This window comes from Mesitornis unicolor, unplaced genomic scaffold (genome assembly GCF_000695765.1).
Source record: "Mesitornis unicolor isolate BGI_N332 unplaced genomic scaffold, ASM69576v1 scaffold1615, whole genome shotgun sequence".
Lineage (NCBI taxonomy): Eukaryota > Metazoa > Chordata > Aves > Mesitornithiformes > Mesitornithidae > Mesitornis > Mesitornis unicolor.
Genome location: NW_010183264.1, coordinates 7436 through 27210, shown reverse-complemented (window position 1 = coordinate 27210; position 19775 = coordinate 7436). Strand labels below are relative to the sequence as shown.

At 46.1% G+C, this 19775-nt stretch overlaps 1 protein-coding gene across 1 annotated transcript; it reads right to left on the bottom strand.

Moving 5' to 3' along the window:
- Positions 1-17039: 17039 nt before the first annotated feature.
- Positions 17040-17560, bottom strand: LOC104540281 (death domain-containing protein CRADD-like; the record flags this gene model as incomplete). The annotated part of the gene is made up of 1 exon (XM_010184051.1): positions 17040-17560. A coding segment is annotated over one exon (296 nt), but the record flags the coding sequence as incomplete, so codon positions are not given.
- Positions 17561-19775: the final 2215 nt, after the last annotated feature.

The window sequence follows — 19775 nt, the reverse complement described above, 5'->3', positions numbered from 1 at the left end:
AAATGTGGCCACTACTGATCTGGGCTGGTTTGAATTAATGACCCAGAAATGAAAGACTTTATATCCTATTAACAGGCTGCCAAGCCATGCCAGATCCCATTACTTTGGTTTATTTGTAACCCGTCGGGAAGGACCCAATGCAAATCCAGATCTGGAGTCGATCCAGAGCAGCTCCAAGAAGCACCTCTACAATCTCTCTCACAGGGCAGAGCAGCATCTGCCCAGTTTCATCCAGCAGTGGGGAAATGTTAATTTCCATGGGGTTTTGCTCATCCAGATGCATCTCAGAGGACAATGATGCAAAGAGACCAGTGAGGTGTGAGGAGGGACATGGATCCCTACCTTGCAAAAGCCACTTGCTGCACTGGTACCACATGTAAATACGAGACAATTACCTTAAATTTCAGCTCCAGTCAGTGCATGACCCTGGTTTGTACTTTGCTGGTTCCAGCTGGCAAAAGAGGGGTGGGTTTGGCGATGGCGGGGATGCAGGTCATGGCATGGCAGGCCCCGGCAGGTACCCCCCCATTGCCTGCAACTTGCAACCCCTCTCCCCACCAGTCGATTGGAGCCAGTGGGACCCTGCTGCCAGGACACTGCTAGAGGACCTTCCCAGGGCAAGTTTCAACCTTGCTTCCCCTCCCTACCACCCATGCAAATGTTGCTCCAGGGAATGAAACCAGAGCAATAACTTCAGGTTATCATATAAATTCCAGCAATAAGGGAATACCAAGAATACCATGCTGGGAATGAGTTATGATGGAGAGGCCTCTGCTGGTCTTGGCAGCTGATGCCAGCGATTGCCTGTGGAGTAGCCCAGGTAGGCTCTGTGCTGGGGTGACAGCCTGGTTGTGTGCAGCACCACAGGTTTTCCTATCTGCTTGCTGCTGGAGACAGCATGTTAAGGATAAGTGTAGCAGTGAGCTGAGCCCATCCACCAAAAAAAAAAAATCACTCCTTGCTTCCCCATTTTTCCCATCTGATGCATAAGGAAGAGGAGAAAGGGGAGAAAGTGCAGCCCCCTCCACCCCAGCGCCCTGCAGCCCCTGCTTCTGAGAGAGCTGCTGCAGCAGCATCATCCACCTCAGCATCTGGCTGCAGCCTTGATCCAGTCCGGGCTTTCTGCAGATCCCTACTGGAAGGAAGCCATTTTTCTTGAGTGTATTTCCAAGAAACAGTTGACAGGCTTGGCACAGCTATTCCTGGAAATGTTCAATAGGTCATCTTCTGGAAGAGAGTGCTGACTGATGGAATTGAACAGATCTTGTTCTGCATGCCGTGCACCACTCATTCCCTCTCTCGCTACAGCTTGGTGTTTGCCTTTGTACCATGCCCGGGCTGCCCGTCACCCTGGCATAATGACCCCCGCCCTGGCTTCACCAGTCTTGCACCCAACTGAAGTGACCCGCAGGATCCAGTGTGCTGTGAGCTGCACATCCCTCCTGGCAGCACTGCCGTGGTTGTCCTACACTGCCAGAACAATTGCTGCATGAAGACGATCGGCTCCAGACTAAAAATACAGATATATATATATACACATATAATGCTGCCCCTTTGCACACGCACACAGGTGAGGTGGAAACCTTGTGCACGTACACACACACGCAGGTGGCAGATGGGAGCATGGTGACACAGGGCTGTCTGGCTGCCCTGTCCCTGCGTGTCCCTGGCTGTTCCTCTGAGCTGAAGCATACGCCAGGGATCGGCTTTTAGCTTTTGCAGCGTGGTGCTGTTTGCCAGCAGCAAGGAAGTGCGGGGTGAAGTCATGCTAGGAGAAAGTTGCTTAAGGTGAGGCACGCTGGCAAGGGAAGAAAACAAGCGATCCATGTTGGGTGGCTTCTTCAGCACTTCTGCCTTTAACCAGTTCATGGTTGTAACTGCCCTGGCGAGATCTGTTTCCTTTGCTGATTTTGAGGCAGATCCTGGCACCTCTCAGTAACTGAGGAGAAGGTCTTGGACGGTGATCCGGACCTAGCTGGAGCCAGGGCAGGTCAGGATGCCTCACTGGCAACTCCTACTCAGGGTGAGGAAGTGCTGCCCTGTGCCAGGACACCCCGCTGACGGCAGCGGGAAGGGTCTGCAGGCCAGGGCAGTCATCCAGCCGCCCCAGCGCCTGTTTACCAGCATTGGCATGTGGAGAGTGCCTGGGGTTGTGTCCCGAGAGCAACATCCAGGCAGGAGATCTGCTTCGTGTTAGAAAACCACGCAAGTTTGCTCCCCATAAAACGCCATGGCCCAGCTCTGTGGCATCCTGCCCCAGCCTAACTGCAGAGGAGAGTTCAGGTGTCCCCCTGCCCCTTAGCTCTAGGGTCAGCCTTGTCCTTCTGCCCATGACAGATATTTTCTCCACATGTTCAGAGAGATTTAGCATGGCTGGCTGGGTTTAATTCTGGCCTAGGTAGCTCCTTGTCATGTGAAAGGATCTTTGCTTATGTATCAGCACAGCTCAGGGGTTATATGCTGATAACACCAGTGGCAGCCACATGATGCTCCCTACCCCTGCCCCACCAGAGGAGCACCAGCAGGGCTCGTCTTCGTGTCCCTCCCAGCAGCGTGAGGTGGATAAGGGCCAGGAGGGACAACCGAGGTGCTTAGCTTGGATGCAATGCAAAGAGCTGCCTTTGCTGCTGTGTTTGGGCTGGGGCGACTGCAGGTTAAGTACTGTCTCTGCCCTGAGTCCCATGAGCTTTTTCTTTCTCTTCCTCAGCCCCTGAATGCAGCTGTTTGTTAAAATTCTTTTCAAATAATGCTCTGCAGGTTCTGTGCTGTCCTTCAACTCTATCCACAAATAATATTCTTGCTTTCTGCCAGGAATTAAATTTCAGACATATCTGTAAAAACATCAAGACAAAACACACTCGGCTCAAACAGTTGCCAAAGCTGGCACCAGACCTGCTGGGTCCCCAGGCATAGGCTCAGAGAAGCTTTCCCTTTCCCCCTCTCACATCATGGATACATTGCACTGCTGCTCAATTTCCCCTTAATTGCCCACTCCTTGATTCCCAGTGGCCTGGAGCTCATCTTCTGGAGGCTATGGGTTCCTAAAACTGGCTTAGCATACAACTGCAGAGGTATTTTAAGATAGAGAAAATGACTGGAAGGTACTCCTTGTGCTAGCAATGCAAACGGGAGAACACACTGGACACTTGGTTTCTGTATCTCTGGAGCCCATCCACTTCACATCTTCCCACTCACTCTTAGATGTTGCAAGTCTTCCACATTTGAGAAATTAAAAGCATTATTTCAAGGAGAAAGCAAAATCACTGGCCTTGTTTACCAGAGAGCAGAGAGGTCTGAATGGGGACTACAGTCACCGGGCTCCCAGGCCATCAACTCCAAACTAGAAGACCCCCCAAGAAGGACCATGGCACTCACTCGTGGCTACTCACCTCCTTACAAACACAGGAACCAAGCATGAAGTTTAGCCCAAAACTTTCCCCAGCGCTAGGGAAAGGTATGAAATGAAAGATTCATTAGAGAATCTTTTTCAAATTGAGAAAGTTGTAACCCTTTAGAGCAGAGAACAGGAACGTGCCTTTACTCTCTCCCTCCAAAGCATGGGGCTGAGGAACACTTCTCCCATAGACAACCTCTTACACACGGATGCAGGTGCAGAGCGTTGGGATGAGAGCCATGTCCATGCCTTCCCTCACCCCAGTCCCCATTGGTCCTGTCATTCGCTGAAGGTAACCCCAGACAGGCATGCACTGTAGACCTACTGCCGCATTTCTCTAAATAGAGCTCACTGTGGGATGCACCTGCTCTGTAACATTGAGAAAGCTGTGCCCTTCCAAATCTATGCCTTCTGGTCCTTTTTTGAGGCATTAATAAACATCTCAAATCATCATTTGTTACTGACTTAATTACTGGTTGTCACCACTCAGCAAATATTTCAAGCAGCTGACAGTGGAAAACACCCTGACATGTGCAGTATTCAAGACGAGCTCTTGAGAAAAGAACTCTAAAATTAAAAAGGACTCATTCATAGTGACACTTTTCAGGGTTCTTGCCTTCTAGTGGGTGAACATACAGAAAAAACTGTGAAAATCCTTTAACCAGCATTCATCCATTCATTCAGAAACAGCTTCTCATAGACTCCACATCATTTTCAGAAACTCATGGGCGCTGGTAGGACCAGATGCTGTGCCTTCCCCCATGACAGGGAAAAGCTGTGGGTCTGTGGTCCCCCTGGGCTAGCACAGGGCAGAGCAGTGGTAGGACGTCCTGGAGCTGGAGGGATGTGTCAGGGATGTGTCAGGATGAAGAACACACCTTTCACCTGACCTTCAGGAGACCACCTTCTTTAAGGTGACACTTGCCATGTCTGAGGAAAAGCAGTTTATGGCTAAATGCAAGTAGGTTGGGGTGAGAGTGGGGAAGGGGTGTAGCAGAAGACGACAAGTTGTTGCTTTTTTGAGGAGCTGCAGGAGAAGTCATCCTCCTCTGGCAGAGAAAGAAATCCTAGCTTACAGTTTGGGACAGGATTTACACATATATATTTTGAATCACACAGTGCTTATTAATAGAATGTGCTCTCCTTCCCAAAACCTAGATTCGCTATTGCTGGGTGTCTGCTGACAGGCAGCCAGCAGTCAGTGTTGCTTTGTCATTTTTGTTCAGAACTGTGGGGTTTTTAGAAGCTATTCAGAAATGTCTCTTCCACTTTACTTGCCCGTGTATCTTCCTTGCTGTCTGGCCAGCTTGTGGCAGATAATTCTCAGTGACTCACAGATAAAACCTATTAAAAAAACCCAAACCCTAAGCAGTGACGCACCAGATGTGCAGTGAAATTTTAAAAACATGCTATGACTTTTTAGGAATACATGCAATTAATATTAAACAGATGCCTGAAGTTTCCTGCACAGCTGTTTCTCTATTACGTGTCATGACTTTTAATGGCACTGAGGTGAGACACACAGACATGAGGAAATGCAAGACTGTTCCAAATTCAAGTTTTTAAAATTCTAGCAACAAAGAGAAAATAAAAAAGCCAAACCACTAAACCTCTCCCAAGGTGCAAAATTGAATATTTTTTGCTTGGGTGCTTCACAAAGCAGTCAGTCAAGTATCTCAGTCAAGGTAATGCATGTGATCTACTGCTTGGGACTTTATCACCTTTGTTAGGCACCCTCGCCTTTATTGGCTTCCTCCAGTACACCTCTTTTTGTAGCAGAGATCCATGCTGTTTATACACAGCTAGGACTAGAACTGGATTACAAGGCTGCGTTTTGTTCCAGAACCCCTCTTGCTGTGTGTGAACTGTTTATACAAACCAAGTCAGGCTTTTTCCAGGGAAGCTTGTCTACCAAGTTTCAATTTCCTTTTATTGGATACATGAGCCATTTATTACCCCCTGAAAGGCCTCCCTGAAACTCACGTTGTCAGGACCTCCACCGCTGGTGAGGTGGCAGCATTACCACAGGGGCCGTAAGTGTTGGCAGCCAGAACCATCAGCAGCTGAAAGCACCTTGTCTCAAAAATCAGGGCTTTGTGGTGGGATTGATTTAATCTGACACAAGGGATAGGATTCATCTCAATTAAGGTACATACCTACAGCTCAACTAGGCATCAGTTATAGTCACTGGGGTGTGAATTACTTGCAAAAACCTAAGGAAATGTAGATAAATTGCACCCAAAAGGGGCCTGCTTTTCTCCTTTGACTGCCAAAGGGTGTGACAGGGATTAGCTCTGATGTATGACTCTCTACAGTAGATGCTTAAAGTTAGATGGATCCCTCTCTGGCCTTCTAACACTACATGGTTGGCCAAAGCAAGTCATCCACATTCCCTTGACAGCCAGTGGAAAAGAGGTCCCTCTAGAACATGTCACCCACACCCACAGCTGGGTTGAGCTGCCTGCCGATGGTGCCTATCTTCGTTCTGCTGTCTATGGGAGAAGCGTAGGCTACAAGCCAGATCTTTAGCTGGTGAAAGCTAGGAGGGATGTAGTCAGGTCTCCATCTTGTAGGGTTACTTTGCTTCGGGATCCCAGCCTCACCCATGACCTCAGTAAGGCCTCAGCTCATCTTTTGGCTGGCATGGTGCTAATGCATCAGTGCTTTTGCATTTCCTCAAATATCTTTCCTGGCTCCAGGGTTAAGCAGTTAAGGTGACATAGGAAAGCCTCTGGATGCTAAGCAGCTCCAACTCGGGCACGCTACAGGCCCTTACCCATAAGGTGCAGTTCCCACTCCCACTCACTGCCCTCCCTCCCAAGGGGATCTCCTGTGGCCCCAGATTTCTCTGACAGCAGCTGCTGTTGCTCCCTGTGTCCCTGTGGAGGCTCATTATAGCTCTGATATTTGCTCTCGCTATTCATCATGCCTTCCATGGGGACTCACAGCCTGTTTATCAGCTACCAGGAGCACGCTTTCTGGGCTGAAAAGCAATTTCCTTTTCTCCTCTTATTGCAGGAGCCTTAGAAGGATTTGATTTATGCCATCAGTTTTAGATTTAAAAATCTTCAGCTTCACCTAGGTACATTTCCTGGAGATCGGCAATGCTTAGTATAGTAAGCGTTTAGTAATGCTTAACAGATGAGCAATCCTGTTATGCCATATGATCATCTCTCATACACCAAGTCTGGATTTTTCCGACCATGTTAAGTTATACCCACTGTCAAATGGTGCCATTCATCTTTCCCTCCTTCTTTCACCAAGCTCATGTCCCCAGGAGAGTTCACAGCAGCGAATGTGGCAGCCCTTCGATGCTGCTCCTGATCAGCTGCACTTCTGGCTTACTTCTATGCAGCACTCCTACTTTGTTGCTGTAATGGCCCTTAAAGACATAAGTGTTTGCCAACACACTCAAGTACAGGAGAACACAATAGCACTATTTGAGAAATGCTGGCTTTTTAATGAAAAACACTGCTGTTTGCCAGGGGAAGTTGCATTCACCACTGCATGGATAGCCTAAACTCAATGGAGCACAGTCATCATGGCTGCATTTCTGCTGGGCTCATCAGAAGTACAAGCCATTGTGGTCCACTCTGAGGGTCCATGCAAGCCCATGCTGAGGACATCCATGGTGGAGGAGGTAGAGTGGGACTGGCCACGAGCATGGGTTGGGCCCACCTCAGATGTACAGCAAAAGGGCACCCTGAGGAGTGAGCAGGAGCACAGGACTCCGTATTGGGCCCAGCACTCACCCATTCCCCTTCTCCAAGTTTGGAACAGGTTGCCCAGAGAGGTGGTAGGTGCCCCATCCCGGAAACATTCATGGTCAGGTTGGACGGGGCTCTGACCAACCTGATCTGGTGAAGAAGTCCTTGCTTATTGCAGGAGGGTTGGAATGGACGACATTTAAAAGTCCCTTCCAACCCAAATTATTCCATGATTCTATGACACCATGCTCAAGGCACTTTTTTTATAACACTTAAGAGAACAACTTGCATTTCTAAGATGAGACACTCAAGAGAGGCTTTGAAGCAGTTGATGCTTCTGTTGACTTATTTCGGTTCCAAAGGAACCAGCGATTTCGGTTGCCAGTTTCCTGAAGCAAGGCTGTGTAACGGCTCACTGACCCACACCAGAGCTGGGCGAGGCCCTCACAGCCTCAGAGCAGCAGGCAAGTTTCTCCAGCTGATGGAGCCTGACCTTCCCATGACGCCCTCTATCTCCACCAGAACTGGACCCAATAGCTTGGGTGGTTCAACATGTCCCCAAACTGGGGGCCTGAAAGTCAGCAGGCCATGCACCCCTCAGACAGTGCTGGGTGGGTGGCAGCCATGGCCAGAAGCGTTTGCTGTTGGCCATGCTTGGCCAGGTGCCTGCTGGCGCTTCTTTTGGGTGACAACTTTGCTTCAGTCACTCATGGCTTGTCACCTCGCCAGGATGCACGCCTCGCGGGATTAGCTTTTGGAAATCGCAGCTGCGTGCCCTGTGAGCAATGTCCCTTCTAGGAAAGCACATTAAACATAGAGCCAGCCCGTCAGCTGGACTTCAGGGTGAAATCTGATGGGTCAGTTGTGTCTGCCTGGGAAAAGAAAAAAAAAACAGAGAAGGAAAAATCCTACCTGATGTGGTGTCCGCTGGCGTCAGAGGACACGTCTTCTGATGCACAGCCTTGTGGCAGGGATGGGGACCCAGCAGGTGGGGATCCAGGAGGCAGGGACTTGGGGCACTGCTGAGAACGGGGCAGTGCTGGGAGCAAGCTCTCCGGGAGCTCTGGAGCTTATTCCTTCTTCTCCCAAACCTCTTTTTCTTCTCTACATGCTCACACACACATGGCCCTCGGCCCTCTCTGATCTGTTTGCTATTCCCTGTCTTTACCAGGTGCCTGGTGGCTGACTCAGCACAGCCTCGAGCAGACATGGAAGTGGAGAAGCTGACAACCGGTGACATGGAGCCCAGTCTGCAGCCGAGACAGAAAAATCACAGTCCTCAAATTCGCGACAGGCTGGTCAGCCAGAGTCAGGGCTTTATTTTCAGTCTGATTTTCTCCAGATTTTCTATTAATCTTGCCTGCTTCTATGATGTAGCTCTACATAGCTAGTTTCAGGGGTTTTGGGGGGTTTGAGGTTTTTTGGTTTGGGTTGGTTTGGTTTTTTTTTCAGAGTTCTGCAGGATCCAAATACTTGGTGCTATGTGAGAAAACCTGTGTGTATCACAAGGAGGAAAACCTCAGGTCACTTCCTGAAGGCCCACGTTGACACATTTTGCACCATGTCCGAGGAGCATGCCCATGCTCCTCAGAGCTCTCTCTGCTCTGCAGAGGTTTCGGTGCTCCACCCTGCTCACTGTGCGATGGCTGCTTGCTCAGGCAGCAAACCCCAAGCATGGATTTAGTAAATAATCTCGGGCTTGCTGCGCCTTCGTCGAACTCTGCTCATTGGAAGTCTGCATCGTTCTACAAGTTGCAGCCTGAAGTGGTTTCTCAAACGTTGCGAAGTCAGGACCAGCAATGGAGAGGAAGAATATGTAATTATTGAGGCTTAGTTCACGTGCAGACATTAGACCCAACACCATAGTGAGCCCAGCGCGAGGCAAGCAAAATTCCTTTGGAAGGCTTGATTTCCCAGGCCCTGCTGCATGGCTTGTTTGTTAATCCTGAGACTTTTCTCAGAAATCTTTATTACCCAGAACTGGGGTGTGTGCTGATCGCAAGCTGCTTCTTGGAAATTACTGGGAGGTAATTCTAGATGGGAATCTGAACAAAAGGTGTTGCTCAAGCATTTTGAAGAATAATTGAGCACTTGCTATGCAGTTTGTTTAATAAGCTGAAAGACGGATCCTTATCAGGAGTCTCCACATGCTCTAGTTATTCGTTTGCTTTCTTATTTAAATAAAGGCTAGCAAATGTGTCCATAAAAATAAAATTGCCTCATAAAAGGCAGTATCACTGAGGTGTGCCTGCTTAGATAATTGAAAGTTATATTTTCCTGTCAGTATGTCTTTATATCCTTTTTTTACAGAGCTGTTGGATGCCCACTGGGCTTTCAAGGACAATGACTGTGTGTTGTGTTCCCAGAACACAGGAAGGCAAATGTGGTTGTCAGCTCATCATGATCAGCCTCAGCCAAGTGGGAACACTCCCAGTCTCTTCCTGGGGTTCACAGGGTGAAGCTGGGAAGCATCACCCTCCTGGTAGAGAAAATATCACCAAAAAATCAAAATGAACATCTACAGAGTGTAGGAGTCTCCACATGCCTGCTTCATAGGGAATGGTATCCAGCATGCGTGTAAAAAAACCGCAACCAAAACCCACTGCAGCTTGCAAGGATAACTGAATGATTCCCTTCAGGATAATTCAAAATTAACAGTGCAAAGACAGAATATTAGAGTCAATAAGAATAAAACAGCTAATGACTGAAATCACAGTGAACAGCAACATGCAGATGTCCCAGGTACGAAACAAATTTGCATATTTTGGAAGTCAGAAGGGCTAATATTGAGGCCCCCACCTGAGCTGCAAGCCATGGGGCAGGCTGACTTAGCTCCTGAATGGCCAAGTGCAAGCATTCTCATCACAGGGCAAAATGCACTCTACCAGCACAGAAATCAAAGCAGGGAGCAAGGGCTGGATCAGCTCTGAATTTAAGAAAAAAACAAAATCAAAACCAAAAAGGTATTGTTAAACAGAAAGTTACTCTTTGACTCTGGAAATATATCTTCAACCAGAAACACTGCCTATGGGATCTGCACTTGAGCAGCTACCATGTTGTCCTACCCTGCCCTGAGCCTGTTCACGGAGGTGACTGTCATGCAGAAAGAGGACTTTGGGCAGTTAAACATTATGCCTCAACACACATTCCTCAGGAAGGGCTACGACAGCACTCGCAAGAGAGAGCAATAACTGGCCAGCCAGTGAAAACAGCCTCTGCAAGGAGCTGTTAAGGAGTTCTCTGTGCATCCTCTCCATCTGAATGAGCTCGCTGCTGGTGTGGAGGAGGTCTGGGTGACACCTCAGGAAGCTTGTGACCTCTCTGCATGCACCACATGAATGTGAACACCAGTCTCCTTTGCCCTCCCAGGGTCTAATGGGTTTGTTGTCCCTCTTCTGGGGAGAGGGCAGTTCAAGTGCTCAGCTCATTCAATCCTCTCTCCCTTTTCTAAGCCTGATGGCAAGGGCTCGTGCTGTGTAGGCCAGATGTGAAAACTGGAAAGATAGAAGAAAGAATGGCCTCAAGTTGCACCAGAGGAGGTTTAGATTAGATAATAGGAAAATATTCTTTACTAAAAGGGTTATCAGGCATTGGAACAAGCTGGCCAGGGAAGCAGTCACCATCCCTGGAGGTATTTAAATGATGGGTAGATGAGGTGCTTCGAGACATAGTTTAGTAGCGGACAGGTAATGGTTGGACTTTATGGATGATCTTAAATGTCTTTTCCAACCAAATGATTCTGTGATTCTAAGGAAACACACAAACCATCATTAAGTTGCTTTTCTTTAGGGTCAATAGTGGCTTTGGATCCTTGATCTCAAGGTGGAAAACTCCATGAATGTATTCAGTCTCCTGAGCCATCAAATCCCACCTCTTAGGGGATTATTCACATTCCAGAACTCAAAATGGTCTCGGTTTTGGAGACTCAGCGGCATCCTTCACTGAATGGCTCCACTCCTCTGTTCTTTCTCCTTTCTCATGATGCTTACTTTGAAGTGAATAGTGCAAAGTAGCACTTGAGGCAGTGAAAAGGAGACCCCATAACCTACAGCGCTTCGTACACCCACAAAACCCCCTTTCCTTTTTACTGCCCCAAATCCATAAAGACTGCTTTTTTAAAGGGAGGTAGTAAAAGTACCACGCTTCAGCAATTAAAGAAGGCCTAATCCAAAGCGCATTGAGGTTAATAAGGGACTTTTTGTCTCTTTGTTGCTGGGGCTTGGACCAGACATCAGCGTCAGAAATGGCATGTGTAACACGTGCAGACATTTTCATGCAGTCACTGCTGCAGGAGTGCCCGGAGTCTTCGGGCGCCGTGATCAGCTTTACTGGGCATTCAGCTCTCCCCAGCAGCTTCAAACACCGACTGCCAATTCATCATTTTTCACAACTAAAATGCTAGGTTCAGAAGTTAATTCTGATAAAACACATACATCTTTTTTTTTTAATCTGCAAAGATATTTTGAAAGAATATTTCTGTTTCCGGCAAATGTTCCTTTTTCTTGGGAAATCAGTGAAAAAAGACACTGTATTCAGGATGAAAAAAGACACTGTGTTCAGGACAAAAAAACCCTGAATCACTGGATTTATTTTTAGGCTTATTTATCAGGTGATAGAAAGACACCTGGAAAATCAATATTCTTTCCATTTAGTGAAGTCTGAACAAAGCTTTTGAATATTCATGTAAATACACAAAGCTTTTAGAAACTGCCTTTCCAGTTCTACTTCTACTATGCCTTGACATTTGTCTATGGCTATGGAGAATATGGAAGCTTATAAACATATTAGTTCTCAAAGACTGTTTTTATTTCCAGTTGTCGTGGTTTAGGGCTGGGCCGGCCACTAAATCCTGGACAGACGCTCTCTATTAACCCCTCTCCCCTCCCCAGAAGGGAAGAGAAAAGAGAATAAGGGAGAGAGACTTTACGGGTTGGAAAATAAACTAACAGATTTAATGAAACAATAATACTAATACTACAGAATAATATTGTAAATATGAAAATAATGAAATATATACAAATATGTACAAATATATACACAAAACCAATATAAAATCCTCCCCCCACCCTTCCCCCCAATGACGAATACGTCACCAGAGGCTCTGCAGCGCCGGGCACTGGAAAAATCCCAGACCAAACTCAGCAGCAGGTGGGAGCAGGATGCAGAACACACAAATCAGGATCAGCGGCAGACGAACGAGCAGGATTCCGCTCAGGCCTTGGCCTCTGCAGCATCGAGACGGACCGAAGGGTCAAGATGGAAGGAACGGTGGAAACGGCAAAGGCACAAGACCCTCGTGATCTCTTGGTTTTTATACCGAGTATGACGTATGTGGGATGGAATACCTCGTTGGTCAGTTTTGGGTCCGCTTCTCCCCCCGTAGGCGCAGACACAGCACCCATGATGAGACAACTGACCTTGAGCATATCTTCTAGCAGCGCTGTTTGGGAAAAACATGCTGCCAGTTTTCAGCAAGCTCAGTCACTTAAAAGAGACTGAGCTGAAAAGTAAAATCACTAAATAGAAAATTAGTTCTATTTAGCTCAAACCAGGACACCAGTAAGAAACAAAACTGGCAGCATGACCACATTTATCATCAGATGAGTGTTTTTTATGTTCTTTGAACATAATATGACTTTGTTTATTTCTCCAGCCGTTTGCAAAATGTTTTATTCCGCAGATCAATGACTGTCATAATATATGACTCAAGATGGAAATTTCCCCAGCATCACGTGGGAGAAGCGGCTCAAAGATGACTGCATTTTCATTCTACTTTACACTCCAGCCACTCTTCGATGCAGCGTAAAACCTCCTTGACATGGTTCTGCCCTAAGGAGATCCCTCCTTTGTGATCATCCATGCTACTTTGTGCAGGTCGGAAGTAGTGCTCTTAGACCTTGCCTACTGCCGTGGTAAGTGTCCACCTGTACATGCAGAGTACAAAACAGTTTTTATAAAGCCTGCTGTCGGGGTTTTTAACCCCGGATAGCAACAAAGCACGACACAGCTGCTTGCTCGTTCCTCTCACAGTGGGATGGGGGAGAGACTTGGAAGGGTAAGAGTGAGAAAACTCATGGGCTGAGATAAGGCAGTTTAATTGGTAAAGCAAAAGCCATGTGCGCAAGCAAAGCCAAACAAGGAATTCATTCACTGCTTCCCATGGCAGGCAGGTGTTCAGCCATCACCAGGAAAGCAGGGCTCCATTGCACGTAATGGTTACTTGGGAAGACAAACACCATCACTCTGAATGCCTCCCCCTTCTTCTTCCCCCAGCTTTATATGCTGAGCATGACGTATGGAATGGGACATCCCTTTGGTCAGCTGGGGTCAGCCGTCCCAGCTGTGTCCCCTCCCAGCAACTTGTGCACCCCCAGCCTCCTTGCTGGTGGGGTGAGAAGCAGAAAAAGCCTTGACTCTGTGTGAGCATTGTTCAGCGGTAACTAAAACATCCTTGTGTTATCAACACTGTTTTCAGCACAAATCCAAAACATGGCCCCATACCAGCTACTATGAAGAAAATTAACTCTATCCCAGCCAAAACCAGCACACCTACTTTACCACTTAGGAGAGTTAAATGAGACCTCAAAGTCTCCTTTACAGACCAAGGAAGAAAATCAATGACTAATTTTTCCAAGGACTGGAAGTTAAGCCATCCATCTCAGTGGAAGGTACAGCAGGAGCCACCTTTATGCTTTCCTCTCTCGGGGCTCCTAAACACTGCCACAAATAAGCAGATAGCAATAATACCATTTTCACTAGAAAGGCTTTTTCAAGATCAGTTAAGAAACCTAAACCAATCAGAGAGCAGTTGCTGCTGGCTAACCTTTGCCCCTCAGCCCACATAGTAGCCCGATGTGATGTGCGGTGCAAGAGGGACAAGGCCTTGCTGGGGGGGCTGCCCCTGGCCATCAGCCTCTCCTGTGCACCCGTCCTGGGGGCACGGTGGGCAGGGAGGGCAGGTGCCCCTGCGCAAGCCCCTTGTCATCACCCAAAGCGGTGGCACAAGGGAGCTGAGACGAAGGCAGAGATGGGGAAATTTGCTCACTGAGTTGCTTCACTCCTGAACAATACTCAAGTCCCAGGTTTGTCTGAGAGTGAGATTTAAATAAATAACATTGGCTTCCAAATTAGCCAGAGAAGAATAAACATTGTGAGACCTTTTGGCTGTCCCAACAGAGAATAAGAGGCCTTGCTATACATCTGAAGAATTAAATAGTCCTAATTGTATCCTCGTGCAAAATAAAGCATTACATACAGAAGAAAAACATTTATAAGTGGATGGAAAAATCCACTGGGTTAAAGGAATACTACTGTCAAATTAAATGTGTTTCTGCATTTGTGTGGTGCAAAAACAAGCTTTAATAAAACTGAAGAGTCTAATAGGAACATTTCCATGAATTTAAAAATAACAGCAATGGAAACAATCTCATAAAATAAGTAAACCCCTCCCTTCAATATTTGCAACTCAAGTATTACAGCATTAATTTAAGGCCTTGGAATGTGAAAGTAACTATAAATTATGAATTAAGTGCTTTGTTCTACAATACAAGAGGCCAGGTTTTAAATCCCTTGTCTAGCCGTGGCTCCTGTAATTTCAGTACCACTGCTGGGATGCAGAATTTAGCCCACCTAAATATCAATGTAAATGGAGAAATTACCTGATACGATACTCACCCATCGGGTTTCCAGTGGCCCATAGTAGATACACAGAATACTTGACTTGTGAGGAAGGCTTCTTTGGCATGATATTTCATACCTACCCCAGGTTGTTTTCTTAACAATTAAAAAGCCTCTCAATGTATTAGTTATGGATGACCTGACACTGGCCTTACAAATGAAGAGAATGAAGTGCAAAGTTCACCCAAAGAAGAAGGAACCAGGGCCCTGTGAGTGTGCCCATTACACTGCTCTACCGCCTGGACTGGTTGCCTTCCCAGAGCACCGCACTCATGCTGGGTTAATGGGGATGACTCCCTTGGAGACCAGTCTGTGTTAAGACTTGGTTCATGCTGGCTCAGAACAAGATAAGGTACTTGCATTTATGTCTCCAGGAGCCAGCTTCTTCCTCTAAATCATGCTTTCAGTAGTTTCTCCTGTTCCCCATCTCCAGCTTTTGTTCCTCCAAACTGCTGCCAAGGAGACTGCTTTGCCTCTCTTCCCTAAAATGCAGACCACGCTTCTGCCCACCTCACTGGCAGAATTGCTTCAGAGTCCTCATCACACTCCCCACGCTGGACTGCACTCATACAAATCTGCCAAATGTCTGTACACCTGCTCTAGTATGGTTTTCAACAACAACAAAAAGACTATGTTGGCATTAAAGCATCATGAAACAGAAAAATAAATAAATCCCAAGGGCTAAATTGATTTACATCGTTTATTTGGGATTTGATGACAGACTTAAACACAGTAAGTAGCCATAATAGGATATGATGAGTTAAGATCTGAGTGAGGTATAAAAGGATCATGATTTACTGAAGGTCAGAACTGTATACGGAAGATTAAAACCAAAATACCACCAGATTGCTCTGGGATCTGCAGGAGCTGATCCTGCAAGGATAGGTTTTCTGTTTCCATGCTTCTGAAAAACAAGGCAGATGGGATTTTCTTAAAATTTATTTATCTTCCCTAATTTCCCAGATGTCTTCCAAAATCCGGGTTTAGGAAGAATTAAAAAAAAAAGGTAGAACATGTTCATTCTTGTCTCAGTAAAGACCTCTGACAAGGCTGTTAAGCTCTTAAACTATATGGGGCAGATCTTGTAGGATGGGAAGTTATTTGGCAATGACTCTGTAGATGAAAGAGTCTAATGTAACTTGCTCATAAATAGACCTGGAAGCCCTGCATCCAACCTGTGTTCCTCATTTACTGTACAGCAAAGTGCTCAGGGAGAATTAAAATGTAACCTGCCTCATCATCAGGCCTCAGAGAGCAGCTTCTCACTTCCATTGCCTTTGGGTACAGACACTGTAGACTGATCTCCACTCACGTGGTCAGCAAAAACCAGCACGAAGGAGGAGAAAAGCCCAAGGTTTACTGCTTTTATGGATAAAATGTAATAATCACTGCTGGTACAACTGCAGCTGGCAAAGAACTGGGGACAGGAGTGTCAAAGCTGCCCCCATCAGGGGCAGAAAAGCTGGCAGAAGGCAAAGGAGCCTGCTGGATGGCACAGGCTGGTAGGAATTCATCTTGACCAGAAGGACCTGCAAGCTTCAGTGCCCTGCTGGGCATGCAGTGGTCAGAAAAATGTGCCTGTAGACACTTGACCTACAAGTAAATCTTCCGTGAAACCAGACTGCCTGGATCCAGAGCATGGTACAAAGACTCAGCAGGCACCAGGTTGTCTCCCAGCTTCTTAGTGGAGACACACATGGACAACTTAGAAGTTGTCTCATTTTTTAAGCCCCTTCTCATTCTGTTTGCCTGTTCCTGCCTATTTTCTACTGCATGTCTTCCCTGAGAGCTCCCCACCCATGCTATGCAAAGAGATGGCATACACACATGATGCCTGTCTCCTTGCAGAAAGTTACACCCATTAAGTGAGGATGACAGAAAGCCTCATGGGCATGCAACATTCCTGTTACTTCCACTTAGGGCCAGCTTCAAAGGCAGACTAAGGTGGCAGCCATCTATCCTAGCAAGAAAATCTATGTGCTAAAACTTTTATAAATGTGAAATTAGCCACCTGCAATAACTGTTGTAAAATTGTTAAACTAGCGACAGCAATTATTCTCATTTCTTGCTGGGATATCAGGGAACTGGCACAGAATAGCAGTAAAACGGCTCCTACATAGTCCAGAAAATAGATTAAACCAAGTGTTGCTCCCTCAGTGAAACCAGAAACCTTGCTGTACTCACTACACAGACACCTGCTTGTGAGGACTTTAAGTGTCACCCTATATCCCCTCTGGAATAGTACAAAAGTGAACAGGAAAGAGTGATCCACTTTTTAATGCCTCCTAAAAATTAATCTGGCATGAAAGGAATTACAAGTCACAAGATGCCACAGAAAACTGGAATGTTTAAGCTTGATAAAACCATAGTTCCCAACCCCATTTTTTTTTCCAGTTTGAGGCATCAGATCTTCAAGGTACATTTCCATTAATCCTCTTTATTTAATTTAACAAAGTACTTGAAAGCTCCCAATCGATAGCAAGGCTTCACTCAAGCATGTACTGTATCACAGAAGGATCCACTTCTTCTGCCATGAGGCTGGCCTGCAGGCTTTGGATCGTTGCTTTCTTCCCCAAACGCTGTCTCCACAGGACAAAGGCAGCTATGATCTGAGACTGCAGGTTGTGAGGGTGATTGACTTTACATCGATAGATGTCAGTGTGGGACAAACCCAAGCACAGAATTATGTGCTCCCATTCAGGTCCCAGTCTCCTCGCAAGTCTGTTCAGCTGCTGATCTGTTGGTGAAGTCTGCAAAATGCACGGTGCAATTTCAGTTATATCTGCAAAAAAAGAAAAACAGAAAAGAAAATGCATACACGTGTCACTAGGTAATGCATGACAAAGGAGGAAATAAGCAAAGCTGAGGATTAATTAATTAAAGAAACCGACTATACACTCACCTAGAAAAATTAATTACATAATCAACCAGGAGATTAATTAGAAGAAATCTAATGCTCAGTGGACCATACTAGGGAGCCTCGAGGTTTTGGGTGTCAGTAGTCCAGATTTCAGAATTCTACTCCAAAGCCAAGACTTCCAAAAGTTAACTATAGATTTTGAGGCGGTGAATAAGAAAAGTTTTCAGGGAACATGTTTCCAGCAGCCATCACCCTCTGAAAATCAAACTGTTGGCAGCAGGACGATGTAGTGACAAATGACAACTAGAGGACCAATAATAACTTATTACTCCTATTCTGTGACTCTGTTTACACACTTCAGAAATAACTTTGATTCCTTAGTTACTAGGTATTACTCTATCATTGTGCTGAGGGCTGTTCACAGGAAATTCTTCTGTCTCCTAAGATGCCACTCACCCTTTGTGCCCTGTCATGCATGGCAAACGCGTCTTCAGGAGAGCAGCTTTGCGGTGTTTCTTCTGTTTGAATGAACCCATAAGCATGGTTCAGGTGAACTCAGATAAACAGGCCATCAACACTGCTTCCCAGTACAAATGACACTTCCTTAGCCCTTGTCCCAGTTGTAGTCATACTCCTGAAAACAGGCATGTATGTGCTACTGGATTATTCATCCAGTCTCCTTGAAGCTGTTTTCGGGAGACTGCAAGGAAGTCCCATGGTCTCTCTGAGGTTCCTGCCCTTAGCTTTGCCCAAGTACCCAACATGTCCCAGAACGCACTCTTCATGCAAGATGTTTGGTATCAAACTTGTACCTGAGTAGCAGAGGACAGGATCAATACAACTACCAAAGCAGCTTTCACGGGAAGCATTAAGGTGGTTGCAATTATCAGCAGTAAAAAATCTCTTAGGGTCTGAACCAAGTATTTCTTACAAACACAAGTGATCTCTTTGTGTATTCCTTGTGGTAATCTGATCATTTAAAAAACAAAACAAAACAAAGTAAAACATTAATACAGTGTTAATAGCAGAGTGAGAACACAGCGCAAATCAGAAACATGCTGTATGGGATCCATCTCACCTAACTGCAGATAGCTCCTCCTGAACTACTTATACTAGGATTAATTATCGCTAAGGATAGAAATAGTCTAAAATAATTGGATTAATTACTCCTCTAAACGTGCACATTTCTCTCCATTGACTGTAACACTGTAAATACCCAGTGCTGGTGAAACAATTCTCTGCCTGTAAATTCAAACCACATACCAGTTGCTTTAAAAAGGTGCATTTAGAAAAGTGGCATAAGACATCTATAAAAGCATATTTGGTCTTTGATATCCTTTGTGATCACAAGCTGAAATGAAGGGTCAATGTAGCCTGCAATTGCTGCTCTACTTTTGTTGCTGAAGATACTGCGTCAAAACAGAGCAAAAATATCCTCAAGAAAATGCTAATTATAGCGTGTCGGTCTGAAGCAGCAGACTCCCTACCGAAGAGCTGCTTTGCAAAATCTAATTTATAGCTCCAGCATCATGCTCGCAGTCTCCACTACAGCAGAACGGCAACATTAGAAAGCACCACTCCTTCATTTTATCAAAAGTAATTGTTTTTGCATCAAATACCCAGAGCACGCAAACGCTTGTACAATTTAAGCCCAATCATACATAAGTACTACACAAAGCTGCTTTGAGTAAAGGGAAAATTGCTTTCTGAAGAGTATTTAGGTCCCTTTGATCTTTCTGTCTCCAGATTGCCAAAGGAACCTGGGGCAAGGGACTGGTTTGGGGACAGGGCAGAGGATGCTCAGCTTCTGACGAAAGCTGAGCAACACTGGTGGGGCTGCCCTACACTGGCACATCACACGTGGTGCCAGCTACACAGGTACGTCTGACAAGGGAGCGCCTTTCACGAATGCAAATATTTGAGAATAACTAAAATTTGAAATAAATGCAGCTACACTGTGCTGTCCCCAACACTACATTTTGATATTAAACCTTTGCATTGGCTTATGGTCAGCTCCTAAGCATAAAGCAGTGTGCCCAAAGGAGTGCTACCTGCCAGCCTGGGCTTTTTGCTCTCACGCTGGAATTTTTATACCTCGTGTTCACTAGCAGAGTGATTTTATGGCACTGAAATGTGA